A 19,546-nucleotide genomic window follows, 5' to 3' on the forward strand; every position below is an offset into this window, starting at 1 on the left:
ATAAAATTGTTTGGGTTTAGTCCTCTCTCTGTTTTTTCCTTCAGTAGAGACACTTTTTCCAAGAGGGTAGTTTTCCACATAATTACCTCCATTTTCAACATGTGAGACTGCAGCATGAGAACTTTTCCCAAGATGTTACCCAGCAGACTCCTGTTGGAGTCCTGTGGAAACCATGCCCATTTTTGCCACATACAAAATGACATTGTGTTACAGATGGGCTTAACAAACAGCATCCTAACAGGAGGCATAACAGTGTTTTTCTCTGTCTGCTGGCGATGCTGGAAGATGAGGGCAATGAGATTAGCACGAACATGGTTCATTGGTAGGTAAGAAACAAAACAGAATGGAAAAAATCACCAGTGGAGTCTATTTTTTTTTTTAAAGTTTATTTTCAAAATATTGAGGCATCTGGCTGCCAGATGGCTTTACCAACTAGTAACCGAGACATCCTTAGTGGTCACTGGAGAAAGAAGCATTTTCAGCTCATCCAAGTTCGTCTTCTGTTCTGAGCCTGTCCTTCAGAGTTTCCTGTCTTTCTCCAGGAGCAAGAATATTGCAGTGTTGTTAGCAATTTTATTTTTTTTTTAATTTGGCTGTTTATCTATATAAAATGATTGAACAAGGTTTAGAGCATATTGATCAAGATATATTATTTTGGGGTATCTGAGTTACTATAAGGTTTAATTGGTAGCTGATACATTTTGATGTAGTTTGTAATTTTGTCATAGTGCTAATACCTATATTACTTTTTAAACAGTAGTGATGCAGCTTAGTTTAAAGTACTGATTCTTCATTGACCTTGATCACAAAAGTGGCTTTGAAATATTATGAGACCTCAATTCATTCAGCTTGGTCAAAAAAATATAAAATCTTAATATTTAGTTTATCATACTAAATACATTTTTATTTCTTAATATTAATATAGCTAATAGTAATACTGTTTCATCTGTATTTGTGCAGTGTGAAGTACATGGAAAATATGGACAGTTAAAGAGGGGCTATCCTTGGCTTTGCATTTATAGTGGAGGAGTTGTGTGGAGGGAGGTGGGGAAGAAAAGCAGGGAAGAACCAGGCGATTGCTGCCCATTTGCATGCTAAGTGCCATTTGTGCTCTCAATGGACATAAAACAGTCACACATGGGCCAGGATAAGTTCATCTCATCCAATTATGCTGGTGGGGAGGCCACTGAGTGTTACAGACGCTCACAGCAAATGCACATTGCCCAGAGATAATATCTACAGGATCTCAAAGCTATTGGAGAAGTATTTGGCAACTAAAAATGTTCCGTCTGGGGTTTCTCAGGCACAGCTAGCAAAAAATATCCCTGAATAGTTGTGAAACTGTTAGAGTGGGAGAAAGAAGATGTCTGTAAAATATTTTTAAACCATTCAAGCATGCCTGTTCATTTCTAGCACCTAACTGAATCATATATGTGTTGCAGGGTCTGGGAACTGATGAAGACACACTCATTGAAATCATCTGCTCACGAACAAATCAGGAGCTTAGTGAAATTAACAGAGTCTACAGGGAAAGTAAGTTTACTTTGAAGGTTTCAATGTACTATGTTTTTACACTACGTTACTTGGATAAGTTCCCCTCAGAGTGAATTTGATTATTAGAGTCGCTTACACAACATCTGCTTTGATTCTCTGGCAGTTGGACATAAGATACTATTTTGTACTGGTGTCCTGGATATTAGTGTGTGTTTATATAGTTTCATCTGGTTGCTTGGTAGCAAACAAATTGGAGAACATTTACTACTCATGTAAGTTGTGTCTTATGTAATAAGTAGGTGAATCTGAAATCTGCTGAAGCATGCTTGTAAGTTTATTTGGTAGACCCGCCAGAAAAGGCATGTTATCTGATTGAAGCTATAATTCTTAGTTGATTGTACGTAGATATTGGCCTTTCTGGTTGGGCTTATTGCAGTTCAGTAGTGCAGCTGCCCAGTGCCTGTTTGTTTCCCTGAGCTTCAGAGTTGAGCTTCACCACAAATAGACTGAAATGTAGAAAATTGCTGTGTGCTTAATAGTCGTCAAGCAGTTCTGGTAAGGTGCTGGCTAAGTCAAAAAGGACAAGCAAAACCAATGTAGTCTCAATGGCCGGTATCAAAAAAAATAATATGTATTAGCAAAGAGACTGTTGCTGCTGTAGATTAGGTTGCTGCTGAAAAGAGAATGACCACTTGGAAAGCAATGAAAATGTTTAGACACCAGACCAGAATCACACACAGCATTCCTTTGATTTGTCATAACAGCTTTTGTCTTTTGCATTAAACTTGCAATTGCAGTTGTCCAGTCATAAATCCAGAAGTGGAGAAGGCCTAACTGCTATGTTTATCAAACACACAAACATTCGCTGGTAGCTAAGAATGATCTAACAGGATATTGAGCTTAAAACAGTATTCCCTTCCTTTTAATAGTCTCAGGCTTTCCTGTTACTTTTCCATGACAGACTTTGATTGCATGGGAACTCTCAGGACTAGCTGGTGGCAATGTTGATTTTGTCGTATGCAAGCATACATTTGATTTCATTGTCTTCCACATGTGACTTAGATTGTAGCTGTTTGTTTATGTGCATAAAACACAGTAATTAGCAGCTGTTCTTCTTGTAAAGGAGTATTTGTAGGATATGGTTTACTTGAAAAGATTTTTTTGTTTTCTAGTGTATAAGACAGAACTGGAAAAGGACATTATATCAGACACATCTGGTGACTTCCGCAAGCTAATGGTTGCCCTGGCCAAGGTAGGTCTGTTCATATTTTTCCACTTTTCCTAATGTGCCTGCCCTTTGGTAACTGACTGATGGCTGCCCGTAAAACAATTGGATTTCTGATTCACTTTTCAATTTCCTTGTATTTTCATTGTCTTTCAGGGAAAAAAATATTCAAATGTTGAAGGGCAAAGTATTTTGACAGAAATGCAACATTCCTAGCAGCAGCTTCGTAATGGGGATGGAGCATACTGTTACTGATTTAGCAAATTCAGATTAAAAAAATCAAAGAGAAAAGAATATGCATATAGCAAACTGCTTACTGTCTGTTAAACCTCTTCTAAAATACTGCTATCCTTGTTTGAAGGGCAAAAGGTGTGAAGATACCTCTGTGATTGATTATGAGCTGATTGACCAAGATGCTAGGGTAAGTGTTGGTAATGACCATTAAATGTCTTAAGTTGATCAAGCTTTTGGGGATATTGGAAGTACAAATACTATGGGAGTGAGAAGCGTTTATGAAAGTAGGTGTGTATATTTCAGATTGTCTTGCACAGTCATGTTTGCATGCTATCAAGGTATCTGCACTCGCAATCCTGATACCTTCAGTTATCAGTTTTCACGGGCTACTTACCCAGTAGTACCTATACAGAAGCTCTCTGGTATTTCCCTTGGGCATTTTGAGAAAGAGAGACTTTAGCAAAAGGAAACACATACATTGCAAAGACTGGTTGCAACCAAGTAATTGTGTAAGATTGAGAGAAGTATCATTGAACTTAGTGGCTGCTAATGCTTATTTATTACATCTGTATCTGTCTTATTACATCCGTATCTGTCAAGAGCACTTCTGCTGAGGTAAACAGAGCTAAATACGGAGTAAAACCTGTAGATAGTAGTGCTTGTTTTCCAGTAAGGAAATTGTGTACGTTTGCGATGGCTGCTTGTGTAATTCCTGATTTGTATGATTTTGCTTTTCATTCTAACACCAGGAGCTCTATGATGCTGGTGTGAAGAGAAAGGGAACTGATGTCCCCAAGTGGATCAACATTATGACTGAAAGAAGCGTACCCCACCTGCAGAAAGGTAGTATTCAAGAGACAGATTTCTTTTTTTCCTATAAGAGAAAATTATACCGAAGTGGTAACTATGTTGTCCCAGATATGATTGAAATGAGTGTGAAAAGCACTCGTAAAACATAGGAGATCTCATAAATCCTAATTCATGTCCAAGCTATTAATTTTTTTCAAAAAAAGTTATTTCTGTGGATGTGTTAATCTCACAGTTTGAATGTGTGTAGAGCTCTTTTTTACACAGGTGTAACAATGCTCAATTATATATCACATACACTGAGAACAAAAATGTTACAAATCTAGGAAACATGGCTGTAGGAGACCTTGAGAAGTCCTTTAGCTTTTCCCTCTGTCCCAGGGTAGCTTAGCTATATCATGTGTTTAAATCTGACAGTGAAGACTGTCAAAAGCAGCTCTGATATTGCTATAAGCAGCACACGGGAAAGCCATTTGAAGACTTTTCTTTTCAGCGCCTAAATTCAGGGCCTGTTGTTTCAAAAAATACTAGTACAGGATTAAGATGGTATTTTACCAGATTATGGAGGTGTTCAAGGAAAACAAAAAGGCTATCACATGGGAACTTTACTATCAGCTGACAAACTTAGGCTGTACTTAAGATAAAGTTCTCAGAAGGACTTGGACAGATATTTTTTTTAATCATGTGTCTCTGCACTGCTGTCTCTATGGTTTTGATTTGGGTGGTTACTTTTACCAGTTCTTGGTCTAGTCTTGATTTCACCTGTTTTCTTTCTTGTGATAGTGTTTGAGAGGTACAAGAGCTACAGCCCGTATGATATGCTGGAGAGCATCAAGAAGGAGGTTAAGGGAGATCTGGAGAATGCCTTCCTTAATCTTGGTGAGTTATCTGAAGTAAAGACTACCTTTAGATAGCATCTTTTCAGTGTTCTTGCAGTGTATAGTGATAAGGGTAGGGCCCAGCTTTCTCTGTGTTGCTGGACGAGAAATAAACTGGACGTGCTGGCACTATTGGATCCACTAGTGTATTTTAGGATATTCCAGGTATTGAGAAGTAGCGTATTTTTTGCCCTCTGCAAAATATAAACCTTGCTTTCCAGATGAAAATAAAAATGCATGTGTTTTGTGATCTCTTGTTAGTTCCACTTTTGTTTGATACAAAGGTTTAATGTTTGTTTCCCCAAACAAAGAAAAAGGTTGGAACTATAGCTGAACACATTAAGTATTCAATATAGACATAGGCTGGAGAGAGAACAGTGTGTGTGTGTGAGAGGAGAAGACAGGCAGTGGAGGATGCTAGAGGCCAATAAAAGAGCTGATTTGACACTGAATTCTCTGAAATGGGGAGGCAGGGTGTAAGGCTGGTACTGTGGCATGAGATGAAGATGACAAGGATGTTGCCAAGTTTAAGAGGAAATTCTTTAAGAGGAAAACCCATTTCAGAGTGAGAGCTCTGTAATGCAAATGGAGAATAAACAGAGTGCAGCCTTGAAAGGGAGACTTCTCATGGATTAGCATACAATGAGTGTTTTCAGAAAACACATTGCTTATAGAAGTGGAAGAATGAATTGTGGTGTGTGTGGAGGAGGGCTAGCATTCCGAAATTATACTAGTGATGGAGGGAAATGCTTTCTCAGATTGTAAGCATTTGTGGTTCAATCACAAGCTTAGCCAAACAACTTCTAAGTAACAAGTCAAGTACAAATAATTTTCTATGTCCCCTTTTGGAGAAACTTTTGCTGAAAACCTTATTTTGACTACTTATCTCGTCATTAAAAATGGCTCCAAGTTTCTCTGTTCTGCTGTTCCATGTATGGGCAGGATGTTTAACTGTTCTTATCTCTCTCTTCAGTCCAGTGCATTCAGAACAAGCAACTGTATTTTGCGGACAGACTGTATGATTCCATGAAGGTAGGGAAGACTGTTCTTTCTTTCTACTCATTTTTTTTTCTTGCCATTGTTTCATCGAATTTTGATTCCTTAGGCAATTTTATTCATATGATGTGTGACTGGCATGTGAATAAATTAGTATTGTTCAAAAGCATTCTTTAACAGTTATGAGTCTAGACCATCTATTCAGATGCATCTGGTACAGGGAAATACAGGGAAGGATCTCATAATAATGATCTGTATTAGATCAGTTGATGATAATTAGCAAAGTTAGACACATCTTTTGCAGGTAATCAAGAGTTGATAGCAGAAAAAGCTGTTTATTCAAGTGCCAAAGGCAGACACTAAATTTGCATCAAAACCTTTTCTCAAGAAAAGGGATGAAAGAGAAATACCTGGTGACAGGCATTAGGCAATACCAGGAAGACCTCCTGGTGAACCAGAACTGCTGCTTACAGTCTAACTAGCTAGATTTGTGACTGGAAGTTGGTCAAACACTGCTGATGAGAAAGGTATGTTTATGCTCAAATTCCTGGATCATAATAATGACCTTAGAAGATTTAATTCATTTTATCTTTTATTGCTACATCTCAGTTGCCTGTAGTTTGCTGTCTTAGCATTAGGTACAGTGTCCTTTTACACATTTCAGCTATTACAGTTACAGCTATTACGTGTATCTGCTTGTAGGGCAAGGGAACCCGCGACAAGGTTCTGATCAGGATTGTGGTCTCCCGCTGCGAGGTTGACATGCTGAAAATTAAGAGTGAATTCAAGAGGAAATACGGAAAATCTCTCTATTATTTCATCCAGGTAAGTTTTTCAGCTTTCTTTTTACATCAATTGTATGGACCTTTGCAGCAGTCTTCATTGGATTAATCGTACCATTAGAATTTATGGGAGGTGTTTAGAGGCTGCAGTGAGAACAATACATTATTACCCATGCACTACTGAAAAACCCACCTTTAACTTTACAGTCTACAGCTACCACTCCTGGTAGCCAATTGATGGTATATGTAGGCTTTGTGCAATCAGCTCATGTGTTATGAAGGAAAATTCTGTTCACCTGTCCCTATCCTCAGACCAAAAGAAAAGAAAAACCAGAATTGCTCTGTGATTGCTGAATGAAAACAGAGCATCTAAATTGCTGCTCCCTTTCCTTTCAGTGCCCAAAGAGCAGGCTTTTTAGCTAGAGTGATTTTCGTCCTTTTCTGTGATTGGGCAGGAGCTATAGGTGCTAGATTTTATTTAACTGGGGGCATAGGTAAAGAGCTTGTGCATCTGTTTAAAAACTAGTCTTCTACCCACCCTCACAACAGCATATGATACATTCTTCCTTGTGTAGATGAAGTTGAGTCAAAACCTTAAGCCAGAATCTTTTCCTGAAGATGTCAATTTTAGATTATCAGCAAATTATCAAAATAGTGAACTTGATGTATGATTTTTGCAGTGATCGGTGAGAAGGAACAGAGCCGAGTCCTTTAGCTTTCCTTTGTTGTGTTACTCTTTTTCATACCAAAATTTCTCTTCCCCTCTTGGCCTTGCATTTGTATTGCAAGAATGATTCAAGAATAATTTCAATTCACACATAAGTAAAATTCAGTCTAGATAGTCTGCTCCAGACTGACAAGGCTTCAACTGCGAAACATAGTCTGTCCCACAGGTTTAGAATATAATGCATATACTTTCATATTTTGTGACTGTTTCCTCATACGTATATTGTATTTTTCTTCCCTTGCTTTGCAGCAAGACACAAAAGGGGATTACCAGAGGGCACTGCTGAACCTGTGTGGTGGAGAGGACTGAGAACTGTGATGGAAGAAACCCAAATCCAGAGACATGCCTTTTTTGCTCTTCATTTTACTGTAATCATAGAAAAAATTGACTTGCCTAGCTAACCTTGACTTGCCTTTATATCTGCAAGACCACTGATGTAGCATGCTTTCCGGTGCTGCGTGCACTTCTCTCAGCAGCAGTGCTCTGCTTGGCTCTGCCAAAGGTCCTAACAGCGTCTCTAGCCAGAGAAACTAACCTTCCAAAGATAAACGAGGTTACAAGTGCTTGTGAAAGATTCTGCCTCTCTGTGCAATGTTTCTAATAAAACATAAATAAAACCGAAGTTTTACTTCAAGAAGACGGGTCTCTTTCAAACCTTTAATTTGAAAACTGTGTGAACAATTGATAGGTATTTAGCCTTCGGCGTCCATTTTCTGTGTTGGTTTTTTCCTCCCAGGGTTCACTACTTGTGGCTGAAACCTTATCTTCCTCGAAGCCCTTCCCTTGTTTAATGATTCAGTTTCTCAGCAGAAGCAAAACCATTCTCTTGATCCCCCCCCCCCCCCCCATTAAGCAACGCTAAAACCTGAGCCCCACCTTTCTCTGCCTGTGTGTGAGGGGCGAACACTTTTGAATCCCTCTTAAACATTTAAACATTTTCTGTGCCAGTGAGCAAGGGACGAATAGTTTTGAATCCCTCTTAAACGTTTAAAACAGGCTCTCGGTAGCGTGAGTGTTTCCTTCAGAAGACCCGGCGCTAGGGCGTGCTGGCTCGGTGTGTCAGACCAGGCCGGGAAGCAAGGAGGAACGAAGTGGGTGCTGCTTGGTTTAACGAGGAGGGAGTTTCCCGCCTTTCTTCTTCCCGCCCTCCCCACTCCCCTGAGCGCAGGTTCGGGTGCGGAGGCAGGGGGGGTCTTCGCTCCCTGTCTGGCCAGCCCGGGCCAGCGCCAGAGGCAGGGCGGGCGGCGCCGGGGCGTCCCCAGCCGCGGCCCTTGGCGGCTGCCTGCGGAGCGGCGGTGGGGTTGCCGTGCCCTCCGGAAGGCGCTGGCCGGCTGCCGCGCCGCTTCGGTCGGCCGCCGCGCGTCTTGGGGACGGTGCGGGCTCGCGTCCGGCTGAGGGGACTTCGGACCGTCCACAACACAGCGAAGAGCCGGTAACGGGGCTTGCAGGCGCTCGCCGTGCCCCCGCAGTTGTGCTGGGCGCTGGGGGCTCCTGTTTCCCCCGTGTGGTGACAGGTATTTCAGTCTTTAGTTGTAGCCGCGGTGAAGTAAGGTCACCCGGTAGAATGCACTTTTCTTGTCTTACTGTAACATTATGTCCTCCTACTGTATGAAAGTCATATCCAAACGTTAGGAAAAAGGTGTAAAAAAGTAAAGCTTTCTCTCCAGCTGTGAGTGTTGCCTTTGGGCCCTCATGTGTGAAGGCTGAGGGGAGCAGCCATCTTGGTGCAAGGACCAAGCCTGAGTGCTCTTTGGGCGCTTGTGCATCCACACGCTGCCTGGCACAGAAGCCTTGGGTACAACTGTAATATAAAAATTAAATAACTGTCATAAGAGAAAATAATTTCCTCCTTTCCCAGCTGTTGTTCCTTTGGAAATACAAAACTGCCTGCAAGTATCAGCTGTTTTCCGTCAGGCATTACCTGGTTTGTAGCCCTGTTTCAAAGGCTGATATACTCCTCAGAGATAATTTTGAGACTTTTTAAATCAACCTTTCAGAAAAGACATGAGAAGCACACAGTAGCCTGTTTCATGCTGCTATTAAAAGGGTGAGAGATCTTGCTGAAATATCATTGGCTGTACACCACAAGGAATATTTGGTGTAAAAACACTGCAGTTGATAAAATATTGGTAACTTAAATGCACAAATGATACTATTTTTCAGGAGCAGCTCCAATTTAATGCTTGATGGAGCAGTGTCATTCACACCTGTTTACAAAATGCCTCTCTGTCTAGATTTGTACATTTAAAAACGATTGCTGAGATAGCAAATCACTCTTTGAATCTAATTAGGTAAGTCAGCTCTATAAACTTTGCTTGCTCAAATGTGGCCCTATAAAAGAAATCAAACGGCAGGCATTTTTCCAGTCAGTGGAATGAACAACTAGAATTTGATGGCTAGCATGCTCTGCCTCACTGCTACAGGGTGTACAAAATTGCAGGCAGTCTTTCTTTGGGAGCAAGGCAATGTTAAATAAACCGGCATGATTTCAAAGGCCAGGACCATTTTCGCTGACTGTAGACTAGAAAGCAAATTAGTCTCCTGTGAGATCTAGAAGCTCTCTAGAAAGTAATTAAAGTAGTTTGTTGGTGTTGTTGATGATCTTTTTTTTTTTTTTTAAGCTTTCTCTTTTTTTGTATTACTGGCTTACTGATGTTCCAGATAGGAACAAATTTGCGAGCTCTGGTGTTGATCCTGTCATGTCATTGCAGGCCCGCTAATATGCAAGGTAGGTCCCTGTCCATGGAGATGTATTGCAAAAATCAAGTCTCCAGGACTTTGAAATTCAGTCAGGAATACTTTGAAGAATAGTGCTTGGCAGTGTTGCAATGTTTTACTAATAATTCCGCACCTGGCAAATTGAACACATGATTAAAAAAAAAAAGCAAACTTTCAGTTGCTGATAATTTAATTTAGACTGTTATTCTATCTAAGATCTATTTACCTTCAGAAGAAAAAAAAAAAATTAAAATTTGCCTCTCCAGATCTTTGCTGTCCCAAGAAGAAAGGGTCCAATTCCAGTTTTTTTCAGGTCAGATCTTGATTTAGTTTGTTGTGTTTGCTCTTTGGAGTTCCCATTCCAATAACACATGCAACAACAAAAAGTTTTCCCTTGATATTTTACACTTCATTGGCACTGTTTCTTTGACTATCCCAAATGACGCAACAAATAGTAGCAGTAGGATTTAATTGGATTGGTTCTAGTCTCTTATCAGACCTGCTGTGTAACACAGACATTGGAATATAGGGCTAAAGAAGCGTACTTTTTGGCAAATATCGATTTAAACACCGACTAAGAAAGTAACGATGTTTCTAGCATGGCTGTAGGTGGTTTCCTTGGTGTGGTTTTCAGTTGTATGTGTAAGGGTGATTTTTACCGTTTCTTGTATGGAATTCCCTTCCTCAGATTTCAGAGGAATTCGTCTGAGTCTAAACAGTCTAATTCAGAGTAAGATAAAGTCACTAAATGTTTGAAAATGTGGAATAGCTGTCAAGCCTGTACTAGGCTGTGCTAGTTCCTTGGTGCAAAAATCCTCATTTCTGCCATTTGTAACTCCGTTTGCACAGCATCTAAACACCTTATAAAAACAAGCAGTTTATTATTGCAGTGCATTGATAAGAAGTAATGGAAGATGTTTTACAAGTGAGAATCAGATTTTATAATGGTTTAATTAAATTGTAGTTCAGTCAAAACTTAAGCCAACGTTTACATGCTGGTAGAAGGAAAGGTTCCTTGCAAGACAGAAGCTTTCTGTAAGTGTTGCTTTTAAAACACCTTTTTCATTAATATTAAAAAGTTATGTATCATTTGACTTCTAAAATGGGTAATGCTAGCTCTCTGAACACTGCTATGACTGTTTATAAAGACTGTTCCTCAAGTGTAATTTTTTTTCTCACTGCAGTGAGGGGTGGTGAGCTCTTCAGATGCATCAGATATAGAGAAGCAGATTTTGGGTTTGGGTTGGGGGGGTGGGGTGTCTTTCTCTTTAAATCCTGTTCCTTCTAGGGAAAGACAACTGTATGTGGATAGTATCTTTGGAACCAAACATTTCCATTTGCAAGGTCCTTTGGGGCATGATGCGTTAAGAAACAAGTAACTTTTAATATGAAATTGCAACTCACGTTTTTCGAGTCCTCCTGTTGGTGATGCTTTTGGTGCACTGTCAGCAACTGCTCACGAGAGGGAGCTCAGAGAAAGCTTCAAGTATTCCTGCAGTCAAAACAAAACAAAACAAAAAAATCCTAATATATCTCCCTATATTTTATGAACTCTGCTCTTTCCAAACATTTACATTCCCTGACTTTAAGCCTTCATGTCAAAAATTCAGTTTCATCTTCCAGTATTTTTTCTGTATCTAGAAAATCGGCTATGTTCTCTGGAATACTTAACCAAATTTTATAATTGCTCTCTTTTAGGTGTAGGCAACCCAGATGATTTCTTATATTCTAATCATGTTATGAATTTTCAAAATGGAAAGGTTTTCTATAAATAACCTTTCAAAGAGTGGATTAATGATGACAATAACTGTAAAGGAATTTTCTCCCCTTTCTTTAACAGGAAGTGGTTTTGATCTTGAAATTATCTGCTGCTTCCTGATTTAAAACAGGTACTCATTCTTATTTTCTCTGTAGAAAATTAGATACATCACTATATCTTTTGCTATAGTCATATTAGCACGTTAGAATTTAATTGCAAATTTAATTGCAGCCTCTTTGCATTTTCACTATCTTTACTAATAATAAAATACATGTACCATTAACGTAGCTGTTCTAAAGAAATATTTCCATTTATTCATGTGTATTAATCTTTCTTTCCTTCTCACTCTGACTGATGTGTTCACACCAGAGAATGTTTTTAACATTTTAACACAGAAAGAATTTGTTTGATTATGTGAGGTAACTTCATGTTCAGCTTATGCATTTTTAGTGCCTTAAGAAAAGAAGATATTCATTGAACTTCTTTTTTAGTATGGCTTATTTAAGGTCCTGTTTAATGCTTAATAGAAAAAAAAATCATATCTTGCTATTTAAGAAGGTTGATTGGAAGGAATATATGCAGGTATGTTAATTGTGGAACAGAGTATATTGCTTGTGAATTCCTGATCGAATAGCTACTAAGTAATTTGGCCAACATTCTTCTCTCCTCTGCTAAGTGTCTTTATCTGGCTGGTTTATACCTACTTGTTTTCAGGTAATGGTTTACTTGCAAGGAGAAAACAAGCTTTAGGACTTGTGGAGGCTAGTTCTAAGCGTACGCAGAACTTAACAATAAAAGCAGATTTTCAGATATTGAAAGAATACTCATTAAATCTATCTTATCAGTTACGTGTAGAAATCAGGATGAATTGTCTGATACAAAATGATCATCTTATGAAATGTTGAATTTATTAAATGTTTTGAAATTATGTTCCATGAAAGAGAGAGGTTTATTTAAAGTAGCTTTAGTACCATTTGATTTTAAAATAAATTCAACAAGAAAAAAATCTTTCTAAAATCTTTTAGGCTTGTGAAGCACTGAAGATGGGTAAATATTTTGGGAAAATATTTTTAAAAGATTTTGTAATAAAAACCTTAAATGAGTATTACTTTGTAGGCTTTCAATGATTATACAGTAATTTATTTTTTTTCTGAGATGGTACTGCAATTAACTTATTACAAATATATTAACAATGATGTACTTAAATACATCAGTAAAGCAACAGTTGGCATTGTACAATAAATACATTAATAACAGGGGATCTAAATTCTTTCCCACTTGTATTTTTTCCTCCCCATTCAAAAAAAATGGTGTTAGGAGCTTTTTAGGTGTGTTTTAGGTTTTACTGTGAACTCTTAGTTCTGATTTTCCTTCCTCATTGTAGGAAGGTCTTTCCCTGTAAGTAGGAAAGCAAAAAACAGGTAGTACTATATAGTGGTTCTGGACTGTGACTGCATCATAATGTTATTATTGCAAATAATGGATTACAGGAGGGTTTTTTTCTGGTCTCTTGCAAATTTGTGTATTGCAAATACACTCAACATTTCAAGGTTGTAATAGTTTGTTTTTAAACCCTTTATATTAAAGGATTTTATTTAGTAAGTCTTTGGGGTAAATCAAGGTGAGAAGAGGCTGATGTAAGTTATAATTGCATCTGGGACAGTGGCAGACTGGTTTTTTGCCCTTTTTAATGGAGAAAGTCTTACTAAAGCAACTGGCTTTTATTTTCTGATTACGTTCAGGTCTCACATGCTACATGTTTGATGTGGGTAGATGGGACAATTTTCCTCTTTTTTCTGTTCCTCTTCTGTCTCGGGCTAATTTATTTTGAGAGAATGGGGTTGGCCTGTGAGTTCAAAACCTGCCTGGATATAAGCTGTTTTAGTTTGTGTGTATCATGTAGAAGAAAATAAAAAACTAATAAGGTGGGATTGGACTTCTTCTGTTATTTCCTCCCTCCACCGTTTATTGCCATACACAGAAGACAGGATTGTGGAGAGAAATCAGAAGTGCAGTTATTTCAGAAATAAGCTGCAGTATCTGTAATCAGTGATGATGCTAATGCAGTGTTTAAAACAAGTAATTGGAACTGGGTAGGAGCCAAAAGGCTCAAACTAATGAACTTCCGTAAGGTAACTGATGAACTGACAAAATATTCAGAGGCTGACCGTGTGTGCATGATTCAAGCTCAGACTCATCAGCACAGAACCTAGGAAGAGAAGCTGCAATCTACTTTTCTCTCTTTTGTTTTAATGAATTGTGTGGCATGTATTTTGGATTAGTGTAGGTCATAGCTCAGAAAACACCTTGACGTTAGATGAATAAGCTGCAGAGATGCCTCTCTTGGTTCTGTGTGTAAGAAATGTATTTTAAAAGGACATGAATTTGGGCAAGTAACAGATAATTCACATATACAGATTGATTTGCTCTGATTAAATATTAGAAAGAAAAGAAGGGAATGTTGTGTGTAATTTATCAAATGAAAACCATGAGATGGGAAAGTAATACTGGGATCCCTGGTGTGATGTGTCTGTTAAGCTGTAAGAGCCTGCCTGAGCTGTCCAAGTAAGTGAAATGCTCGGCTTGAGTCTTGAGTCATGTATAAGTTCAGGTCTGTAGCTTCAGTCTTCAATGCAGAGTATTAGCATTCCAATGTCTTTGAAGATCTAGACGTGTCATTTTTAGCGATGGGAATTAGGTGTCTACGTACCTTTCAGTGTCTGAGTCTCATACTGTATGACTGCCTCCTAATATCAGGTATTTACCAGGTTTTGAAGTGTTGCAGCCCTTCAGCCAGGACAGTGCTCCATCGACCTTGTTCAGAGTTTCTCTTAAACAGGGCAGATATTGAGCTTGCAGACATCCTGGCTGTTTGATCCCAGATTTTCTTTGTCTCTTAGCTTAGTCTTCATCATCACATATTCTTACGCCACTAGAAAATTTCATTGGTTTAGAAAAAATCATAACTGAAAGGATCATATGAGTCATCACCAATTATAAATAGAAATTAATTGCGTTGTGAAAATGCTCTTGGTTCAGGATTAATACAGTAGTTAATGTGTTTTGTAAGTATAGCTATCCTCTTCTCCACCCAAACAAGATGCTCGCTAACATTTTCTACATTTTCCCAGTGTAATCATGACTGCATGCTTTAAAACAGTCTTACTAAGGTATAGTGTTCTCTGTTTAATTAATCTGGCAGCAGTTTGGACTCATTAATAGAAGAAAAAAAGAAACACTGTGTGGGATAGAATTATCTGATTGTGGATCCCATGTTGTTCTTCATCTATTGTGTGACATTACCCAAGTCACTTAGCTTACAGTTTCCATTTTAAATTAGAGATTAATTTCTTCTTTTTAAATTAAAAAAAATGTATATTCTTAAGTAATTCCTGATATAGCAAACCTACTACAACAGGTGATGAGCTGTTTTCATTAATATTTTCAGTTCCCAAGTTCAGTTCTCCAGGACTGATGACCATGAATGATTGTGTTTCAGCTCAAACGCTTCCTGGGAAATGTGTTTTGAAGCTTTGATCCAGTATTCATAGGCCATGTATCTCAGCTTATTTTTGCATGTGGGCAAGTACTTTCACAGTTGTCTGAGGTGCAGGTCTTGGCCTTACATTGCACTAGGACAATGGTGAATCCCTGAAAACTTGGGACCAGGCATCTGAGATGAGAATGCACAGTTCAATATACAATGCTTCATGGAATAAACAGAACAGCTGGTGAGTGAGTGAACCCTTTAGACTGAAACATTTGGGGAAAGTTTGTGTTGTGATAGGAGAACTGTTCTCTCTGTCCAGCGATGTCTGTCCCGCTAGTGCTCTTCGTCCTAGGTTCAGTCTTTTGGGAGTCTGCTGATCAGTGGTTCAGAGTGGGTTTTTTCCCATATCCAGTTCAAAATGACTGCATGCTCTGCCATTCTCCCCCAAATCGATGGACCATAAAATGCTTACAGTTTTTCAGACCCATTTTCCACTCTGTCTGTCTTTTGTACACATATAGTCTGGGTAACTGGAGTACTTAGCTTTGCAGCAGATTAAAGATTTAGTCTGCTTCCTTCCTGATTCTTCTGAAGTCCCTTCCTCTCTCTTCTTTTTTTTTTTTTTTTTCCTACAATTCTTTTAATTTTCCCGTGTTAACTCATGTGGTATGAAAAACAAGACAAGCCTAGAGCTTGGATCTAAAGCTTTGGGAGATCAGCTAAGACGACTGATACTGATTTTGGTATTTGAGGATGTTCAAAAAGGCAGGGTGAGGGAAAGAATTTTACTTTCCACAGTAAATACTACACCAGAACACTGGATAAGAGTTCAGCTTTGTATTAGTGTATAGATTTGCCATTAAATCATTAAGAGGGTCATTAGACTGATTCAAATTCAGTGTCAGATTTTCCAGATGGGCTTTCTTGGTATTAGTGGCGCTAGTGTATTCAGAGTGAATTGCAGGAAGAGTGTCAAACAACTGTCAGGATAGCTGCTGCTGAAACCTCTGCTTGGCTCAACTTGGAATTTATTGTCATTTAGTGAAAATATTGGTGAGAACATAACCTTTTGTAATGTTTAATGTTTTATTGGCTATAAAAGATAAAATATAGAGTAAAGGGAGGTAAAATAGTATTTTGTTAGGTCAGGAGCTAGATTTATGCTTCTACTTACTGATAGTATAATCAGTGGGTCATAAAGATCAGACCGCCTGCCTCCTCTCTCTTCCTTTTTTTTATGTGTGTATTCAACAATCCCTTCTTTGTGATAGTTAGGCCCATGGGAGCTTACCAAAACACCAGGCCCCTTTTGTCCAAGGGTATTAAATTAGCTGTTTAGATCAAGAAGAATGTAGTGGATGCTTCTGTTTCAGACATTAAGCAGTTGGGATAGGACTAAATAGACTAGTATGCTTGACATGTGCAAATGGAGCACTTGCTCACAAGGGACACTCAGCTGCGTTGTGAGCTAATTCAGCACACAAAAACTAGGCATTAAATAGATTGTGCATTAACATTTGTTGGGGAGTAATAAGCAAAGAGATCTCAACTCTTCAGCTTAAACGGAGTGATAGTGCATGTTTCACACTGCTTCACGATATATCTAGTGTGCTCTCATTCAAATAGATTAATAGTGGAAATAGCGTTTGAAGGCTTCTCTGAAAAATGGCAACATTGAGTTTTTTTATTAGATTGATAATCCCTATGCTGTGATGAAATTGATCAATCTTAGAGGAAGCAAAGACTGAGTGGCACCATGAGGGAATTCTCTTTGGTAAAGCAGGGTGCTGTGGCAGAGGAGTGTGAGGGCAGCATCTTTGTCACTGTGTAATTGTCCAGTAGAGGAACAGATAATTTCATATGCTATGGAAATGACAGAAGGCTGGTTTGCTTGGTTTTTTTCCCCATAAGTAGCAGACTGAGGTGGGCTTGCAGCTGTGAGTTACTGTAAAAACTCCGGTTATTCCATTAGTGTCTTTTGGAAGGGGATGATCAAGATACATGATGTATTGTTGGATTAAGACTTCATTCCCAATTGTCCCATTAAACCAACCTTCTCAGAGGGTAGAATTAATTCCAAAGATTTATTCCAAATAACTTAATCTGGTAAAGCCTGCAAGAAAATGCTAGTCTCAGTAATGCCTAGTGTAGACAGTGCATGGTATCAGTGCTATGCATTTAGTTTTGTTAATTATATGAAGTTTGCAAGAACCATGACCCTGCTTTTCCTCTTGAAACAAGGGGTTCGATTTTGCTTCTGATCACTTTTCCCCTCTTCCTTTTTCTACTTAGCCCCTTTTTTCTACCCTTCAGTGGGAAAAACAAAAAAAAAAAAAACCCTCTCTTTTTCCCCCTACAAAACGCCTAGTGTTGTGCAATTCAAAATATGAAGTGAGAAAACCTGAAACATGTGTGTCATTCTTTCCATATGTATACGGTAGTGCACTCTTACATTTCTAGGAATGCAGAAAGAGATTTTTTATTCAAGTCTTATACTCCTGCTTACCTGCACTGAAATAATCCCTTAAAGGAAAACCAGCTGAAATCCTTGCAGTAGCAGGGTGACACTGGTTATGCACCTTTCACTAAATCCTTTATGCTCCGAAGGACAGTTTAGCTGAGTTCTCAGCCATTAGTGTGGACACTGACACAGAGTGAGGATCACACTTGATCTGGGCTGTGAAATGTGACTGTTCTTCAGGTCTTTCCTTTAAAATCAAGGAATGCCCTGTATGCATAGCTCACAAGACTGGCAGTATGGGGAAAATATATGAGGAAGTGTACTTTACACATTTCTGTTCTGGCTTTTATCCCAAGAGATCCCAGAGAGCTTCAATAACTACTGTGGAACCTGCCTTTAGTGAAGAGGAGTAACAAGCCTCAATTGTTTCAGCACATTTCCATGAGGGTTTTTTCCACTCATACGGTGATTCATTTTTCTGTCTCTGGTGTCAAGGTGGGGGGAAGATAGCTGTGTTTGGGGAGGTTTATATCTTTGCAAATCTGCTGGTATCCCCATGAGACAGAAGTAAAGGCTTTTTTGTCTGTAGCTTCAGGATAGTAGCGCACAAGAAGCATGCTCACTGTGGCTGTGCTGTACTGAAAGGACTTTATCTCTGCAAAACTTCCTTCCTTGCTTCTGCAGGAGTGATGTGACCTGCTACTGCTCTTAGAGTGAAGTTCATTTGCTCCTGGTGTAGTGAATTGTCTTTGATAGTTCATGCAGACATACACTCTGCTGAAATTCAGTTGTCAGCATAGTGGAACAAAGCACCCTGTGCATCATAGTGGAAAGGGGAAAAAGAAGTTCTCTTTATACATGTGGTTTGATGGGGCAGGCGACCTAAATGGCCATCTCTCCCTGTCACTGACTGCCACCTGTCTGTTTGCTTCTAAATAAAATATAAAAGAGATTTCTCTCTAATAGTCTTCCTAGGCCAGGTCAATTATGGGTTTCCCTGCAGCATTAACTCCTTGGCTTGTGGAGCATCTTGACTCTAATCTACTTAGAAACTGAACTGGTTAAATGACAAGTTGGGTCACAGGAAAGAAAAGTGATCTTAGAACTGAACCAGCCAAGTGCTGCTCTGTTTGGCTCTCAACACTTCCAGTTGCTGCTAAGGAGCACAAGATCCTTTTTAAAGCCCAGTTCTACTAATTAAATATGACACTTTTATTAAATATGTAAAACCACCCAATTGGTAAGTACATACAATGTACAGCAAGGACAGCTGAGCAGTACTGCTTCGCTGCAGGCAAGGATTTGCAAAGTCTGCAAAAAAATCCCGCAAGGAATGGTGACGGTCTGCATTGCAATACACTAACTCCTGCAGAAGTGTACTGTACTTTTCATCTTCCTTCATTGTACCTATGTGAAAGGATCATCTGGAGGGGCAGATGTTGGCCTCACACCAATTCTAAATAATGGATGGTACCAGCATTTGTGTTCTTCTTTTGTGGAGCCAGTTTACGTGTTGTCTTACTGTCTCCTAGAGCCCAAGGAAATACGATTTGGAGCCAACTCTGGTTCCATGGCTCTGGTTTGCCTAGCTCAGGAAAAAGCCAGGGCTGTTTCAGATAGGCCATCTGGCTCTCTTGCATGGGCTTATTAGTAATAGTGGAGGTGGGTCTATTAGCTTGGGACAGGAACTCAGAAACAGATGCTTTGTTTATGTGTAAAATATGGCTTCAAGCCAAAGCGCTAATCATGATTGCCTCTGAAGTGGTTCTAATCATCTGTATGAGACTGCATCGGCTCTTGTGTTGTTTGTACAAGCTGGTAGTTTAGAGGTGTTGTGTACAAGATATTTGTAGTCATAATTTCTCCAAACAGGTTAAGGCAAACATTATAAGAATCAGCATATTAATGTGCTGTGCTTCAAATTAGAATTATAAACACACTTTCCTCATTGGAGGCCTAATCTGCTAGGAAGAAG

The 19,546-nt window shown here is 39.0% G+C and overlaps 1 protein-coding gene and 1 long non-coding RNA gene across 3 annotated transcripts in view; both read left to right on the top strand.

The window, feature by feature from the left end:
• The window catches only part of ANXA2 (annexin A2), a 30,047-nt gene extending 22,267 nt beyond the window's left edge, over positions 1–7,780 (top strand). For both annotated transcript variants that reach the window (XM_087743976.1, XM_087743975.1), the window contains 8 exons: positions 1,443–1,533; positions 2,667–2,746; positions 3,081–3,140; positions 3,703–3,796; positions 4,544–4,639; positions 5,612–5,670; positions 6,337–6,459; positions 7,393–7,780. In XM_087743976.1, coding sequence (XP_087600102.1) covers positions 1,443–1,533; positions 2,667–2,746; positions 3,081–3,140; positions 3,703–3,796; positions 4,544–4,639; positions 5,612–5,670; positions 6,337–6,459; positions 7,393–7,452 — 663 coding nt within the window. In that variant the 3' untranslated portion in view covers positions 7,453–7,780. The remainder of the gene's footprint in view (positions 1–1,442; positions 1,534–2,666; positions 2,747–3,080; positions 3,141–3,702; positions 3,797–4,543; positions 4,640–5,611; positions 5,671–6,336; positions 6,460–7,392) is intronic.
• Positions 7,781–9,830: 2,050 nt separating this feature from the next.
• Positions 9,831–19,546, top strand: part of LOC148050254 (uncharacterized) — a 300,584-nt gene continuing 290,868 nt past the window's right edge. Inside the window, exons 1-2 of the long non-coding RNA XR_015701596.1 lie at positions 9,831–9,871; positions 11,702–11,750. This is a non-coding gene — a long non-coding RNA (uncharacterized LOC148050254). The remainder of the gene's footprint in view (positions 9,872–11,701; positions 11,751–19,546) is intronic.

This window comes from Nipponia nippon, unplaced genomic scaffold, assembly GCF_047370975.1.
Source record: "Nipponia nippon isolate SJK-2023a ecotype South Korea unplaced genomic scaffold, ASM4737097v1 scaffold_9, whole genome shotgun sequence".
Lineage (NCBI taxonomy): Eukaryota > Metazoa > Chordata > Aves > Pelecaniformes > Threskiornithidae > Nipponia > Nipponia nippon.